The 5,366-nt window shown below is 43.0% G+C and overlaps 1 protein-coding gene and 1 non-coding gene across 2 annotated transcripts in view; both read left to right on the plus strand.

Moving 5' to 3' along the window:
• LOC108249459 (eukaryotic translation initiation factor 4 gamma 1) overlaps positions 1 to 5,366 on the plus strand; it is a 67,545-nt gene that overhangs the window by 51,276 nt on the left and 10,903 nt on the right. The window contains exons 18-24 of the mRNA XM_017438858.3: positions 825 to 971; positions 1,208 to 1,444; positions 1,569 to 1,673; positions 2,679 to 2,966; positions 3,055 to 3,169; positions 3,273 to 3,387; positions 4,383 to 4,648. Of these exons, the coding sequence (XP_017294347.1) occupies positions 825 to 971; positions 1,208 to 1,444; positions 1,569 to 1,673; positions 2,679 to 2,966; positions 3,055 to 3,169; positions 3,273 to 3,387; positions 4,383 to 4,648 (1,273 nt within the window). The remainder of the gene's footprint in view (positions 1 to 824; positions 972 to 1,207; positions 1,445 to 1,568; positions 1,674 to 2,678; positions 2,967 to 3,054; positions 3,170 to 3,272; positions 3,388 to 4,382; positions 4,649 to 5,366) is intronic.
• Positions 680 to 748, plus strand: LOC112449769. Its single transcript, XR_003038302.1, has one exon. It is a non-coding gene; the product is annotated as a small nucleolar RNA SNORD66 (small nucleolar RNA).

Below are 5,366 nucleotides of genomic sequence, written 5' to 3' on the forward strand. Positions count from 1 at the left end.
GCCGATCACGATCATTCAGGATTTTTTTCCAGCCACATTTCTTCCTTGAAGGCGATGGGTCCCCACTATCCTTCCAGTTTTTAATAATGCGTTGGACAGTTCTTAACCCAGTTTTAGTAGTTTCTGTGATCTCCTTAGATGTTTTTTCTGCTTGATGCCAATGATTTGACCCTTCTCAAACAGACTGACATCTTTTCCACGACCACAGGATGTGTCTTTAAACATGGTTGTTTAAGAAATGAGAAGCAACTCATTGCACCAGTTGGGGTTAAATAACTTGTTGCCAGCTGAAACATAATCACCCATGCAGTAATTATCCAATAGGAGGCTCGTACCTATTTGCTTAGTTAAATCCAGGTGGTGACTTTTTTTTGGCCAGGCAGTGTACTTCCACACGAACATGCTGTGATGAAAACTTGGTTAGCCATTAGCCGCAGTGTTGCTCAGTCCTCAATGCTCATGTTTTAGCTGGCTGCAAACTATGAATGTGAGGCGGATCTTATTACTCCTCCGTTCAGGACATCCATTTCACAGTTTGAAGCCAACTTGCAGAGCAGCATGTGGAAACGTTTCAACAGACACAGACATGCATCATGGATTGGAAATCTCTGCAGGTTGGATCAGAAAATTCAGATGGTAAATTACGCTGGTATCAGAACCTGATACTTGATCAAATCGGCCCCATCCCTAGTTCAGTGCCACGTGTTTGAGCCACTAATCCGAGAGATGGGTTTGAGGAAATACGGGGCCACAAAAGCTATGTCAATCAGAGTGATGTTTTCCTGTTTTTTTTTTCTAAAATGGATTCTCTCTGCTCTTTTCAGCTTAAAGTCATAACCCCAGACAAACCGGGCTTCACTGTGAATTTCCGCAAGCTGCTGCTGAATCGGTGCCAGAAGGAATTTGAGAAGGATAAGGATGACGACGAGATCTTTGAGAAGAAGCAGAAAGAGCTGGAAGCTGCTTCGGGGGTATAGTACTGCATCATAAAATTAGGCTACCACTTTTGCAAAAAAACTGAAGATCAACCAATAAATTGGGGCGTGTGGTGTCAAAGAGTAGAGGCTAAAACTCTGCTGTGAATGTTTTTTATGCTCAGAGATTATATCGTTTTGGTAAATATCTGAAAAGTATGGGATAAAATTTCTAATCCTCTTACAATATATATTTAAAGTTGTAATTTTATGTGTTAACGTTTGCCTGGCAGGAAGAGGAGAAGCAGCGACTTATTGACGAGTTGGAAGAGGCCAAAGACAAAGCCAGGAGGCGCTCACTGGGCAACATCAAGTTTATTGGGGAGCTGTTCAAGCTCAAAATGCTCACAGAAGTCATCATGCATGACTGCATCGTAAAGCTGCTCAAAAACCATGACGAGGAGTCCCTGGAGTGCCTGTGCAGACTGTTGTCCACCATCGGCAAGGACCTAGACTTTGAGAAGGCCAAGGTACAGAACAGTCATATCCCCTGATAAAGCAGACTTATAGTTTACAAACTCCCTCATCCAGTGTAAACATTTATGACTATCTGGTTAAAAAAATACTCTTCCTAACAATTGTGCTTGTCTTCAGCCTCGTATGGATCAGTACTTCAACCAGATGGAAAAGATAATAAAAGAGAGGAAGACCACCTCCAGGATCCGATTCATGCTGCAGGATGTGCTGGACCTTCGACGGGTAAATCCTAAAACAGTGACGTGTTCTGCATACAGGAAGTCTCAGGACTGACTGGGAACACACGCTCACCAATTATTTCTGTACAAGTGGCAGAAACTTCTGCAAAGTTTCAGTTTTATTTTCTCAGTAGTGACCTCTACTGATTTAAAAGGAGTAAAACAGGAAGTAAAACAGGAAGTAAAACAGGGAGTAAAACTTGTCTCAAGTGTTAAAAACAGCCAACACCCCTGTGTGACTTATTGTAGTGCTTCGACTCTGAGGGTCTGTGTTTAGGCTAACCAGTCTGTTGAGCTTTGACCACTGACACTGAGGTGATAAACTTGTTCCAGTGGCATCTGGCAGTGGGGGAGGGAAAAATCTGGACTTGTTCAATAATAGTTATTCTGAACATAGTTCTGTTCATACTGTTCGATAGATTTAAAGATATTTGTTCAGCTCCATCTGCCTGCACCAGTTCTGCTGTTAAATGACTCCTTTTCAATCATGACTAACATTAATGTTTTAGTTTGTTGGAGCAGCATTTGTAGTCGTTCAGATATTGTCATGATGGCATTCATTCATTTAGACAGTTTTTGTAACATTAACAGAGCCACAGTGCACTTGCCATATTTGCCATTTGTGCAAGATTTAACAACAAATCAAGTAAAGTAAATTTACAAGTGAGTTTTGAGAAAGGTTTTTAATGCAACGCCACTGCAATTTCGCCACTCTTTGTTACTGTTTGTGAGTGTGTGTTGCCCTCTGAAAATCAAACAGCCCCAGAGATGTCTGCACTGGTCTTTTAGCCTTGGCCTGTGCTGGTCTCAGTAATAGGCTAAGAGAAAAACATCGGCTCTTTAATGCAGAGGATCTCCCAAACACAGAGTCGCTCTGTGCCATAAGCTGAGACAACTTACCTTACTTTAACATGCTTTATGAGTTCAATTACTACATTTTTCACTAATCCATTAAAGACAAATGCCTTGTACATACTGTTTTACTTCTCTTTCAACTACCCGCCTCCAGAATAACTGGGTACCCCGGCGAGGAGACCAGGGGCCCAAGACCATTGACCAGATTCACAAAGAGGCAGAGCTGGAGGAACACAGGGAGCACATGAAGGTGCAGCAAGCCCTCATCTCTAAGAAAGAATCCAGTGGAGGTCCTGGGGGTAGAATGGGTGGAGGTCCTGGAAGCCGGGGGGGCCCTCACACCCCAGGTCGCGGAGCTCCTCCCCAGGATGAGGGCTGGAATACAGTACCCATCTCCAAAAACCGACCCATTGACACCTCCCGCCTTAGTAAAATCACTAAGGTAAGGAAGGTCACTGACGATCTGCAGTAGGATCAACACAAGCCTGTTCTCTTCAGTCAGTTTTTAAAAGCAGTCTGTGCTTTTTCAGACTCCTGTTCTTGACTTCAATAATCAGCTGCTCGCCCCAGGAGGTAAAGGCACATGGGGGAGCTGGGGAAAGGGCAGCAGTGGTGGCAGCAGCAGTGCCAAACCTACGGATTCTAGTACGTTGTCATGGTTCATGTGCTTTTAGATAAAAAAATTAACACCTACTTTAGCACATTTAAACCAAAACTCACTTTATTATGATGTTCATTTTATATTCAGGCTCAGAGTCAGGAAGCCGTCCAGCCACTAGCACTCTGAACAGGTTCTCCGCCTTACAGCAGCCTTCATCATTGTCTGGCTCGTCACAAGACTCGGACAGAAGAGTTCCTCAGAGGTGAGTCCTGATTCCCTCTGTCCACTTCAACAAACAGAGTGAGCCTGTGCAGTTTGGTCAGTGGTTGAGCAGTAAGTCTCTCTAAGCAGAGAGTTGGAGGTTCGACTCCAGTTACATGCCAAAGTATCCCTGAGCAAGACTCTGAACCTCTCATTGCTTCTAATGTGTGCCCCATCTGTGTAGAAATGTGGTTTATATCTGCGGTCCCCAACCTTTTCAGCTCCATGGACCGGTTCATTATCAGACAGTATTCTCACGGATCGGCCTTTAAAGGTGTGGCAGATAAATACAACAAAATAAAATGATACGACCGGCATGAAACGGGTATTTTTAAAAACAAACATTAATCCAACGTGTCCTCACAGCTTTGTTAGTTACGTCCTGGTGTTGTGTTATCAACATGAATAACAGCCTCTCCTCCTCCTGATGTTCTCTGTGTTTAAACATGCCCTTCAAAATAAGAGACACCACAAATATAAAGAGCACAAAGAATCCAACTCACCATAACGCTGACTCAGTGGAGCCCTGAGCCTGTTTCTCAGTAACCAGACGGTCCATCCAGGGCTTCAGGAGATGTTTGTTTTTTACTCGTTTTGCTGCTTGTGGGTTTTTTTTTTTAGCGGTAACGGATCACCTGACCTAGATAAGTGTTTTTACACATGCATTAAGAGGGAGTCATAGACGGATCTAGTGGAGAGAATCTGGTCAGTTTTTCAAAATAAATGTCGTTCAGACTCCAAAAATAATAAAAAAAAGGAAATACTGTAAGTTAATTATTCTTTCTGTGCGGCCCGGTACTAAATGACTCACGGGCCAGAACCAGTCCACGGCCCGGAGGTTGGGGACCTCTGGTCTAAAGCATTGAATAGACTATAGAATGATTTCTTCTGCTGTATGAGTGGTTGGGTAAATGAGGGCACACATTGTGTTGTAAATGTCTTTGGGTGCCCTGGTTAGCTAGAACAGCACTCTATAATCAGTCCATTTGCCAACAGAAACAGCTCAAGTCGAGAACGCAGCGACCGCTTTGAACACTCTGATCGAGGTGGTGACCGCTTTGACCGACGAGATGAGAGAAGAGACGACCGTGATCGGAACCGGTTGCAACTCACCAAACGAAGCTTCAGCAGGGAGAAGGATGAGCGGAGAGAAAGCCGAGAGAAAGAACAGACTGGCTCTTCTGATCCCGTCCGCCGAGTGGCAAGCATGACAGATGCTCAAGATCGAGGCAGCAGAGAACGAACCAGGAGCAAAGAGAAAGGTAAGCTGTTACACTACACTGCTCAGAAAATAAACAACAATATAACTCAAAGTAAATCAAACTTCTGTGAAAGCAAACTTTCCACTTAGGAAGCAGCACTGATTGGACATCAGTTTCACCTGCTGGTGTGCAAATGGAACAGACAACAGGTGGAAATTATTGGCAATTAGCAAGACACACTCAATAAAGGAGTGGTTCTGCAGGTGGGGACCACAGACCACTTCTCAGTACCTACAGTATGCTTTCTGGCTGATGTTTTGGTCACTTTTGAATGTTGGTGGTGCTTTCACACTCGTGGTAGCATGAGACGGACTCTACAACCCACACAAGAGGCTCAGGTAGTGCAGCTCATCCAGGATGGCACATCAATGTGAGCTGAGGCAAGAAGGTTTGCTGTGAATATTTCATTCATTCAGATCTAGGATGTGTTATTTGAGTGTTCCTTTTATTTTTTGAGCAGTGTATATGCATCACTTTGGTGAAGTGCTTACTACAGAAAAACTGCATATACAGGTGCTGGTCATAAAATTAGAATATCATGAAAAAGTAGATTGATTTCAGTAATTCCATTTTAAAAAGTGAAACTTGTATATTATATTCATACATTACATACAAACTCATATATTTCAAATGTTTATTTCGTTTAATTTTGATGATTACAAATGACAACAAATGAAAATCTCAAATTCATCATATCAGAAAATTAGAATCTTGTGAA

Source organism: Kryptolebias marmoratus, linkage group LG2, assembly GCF_001649575.2.
Source record: "Kryptolebias marmoratus isolate JLee-2015 linkage group LG2, ASM164957v2, whole genome shotgun sequence".
In the NCBI taxonomy this organism is placed as follows: Eukaryota; Metazoa; Chordata; class Actinopteri; order Cyprinodontiformes; family Rivulidae; genus Kryptolebias; species Kryptolebias marmoratus.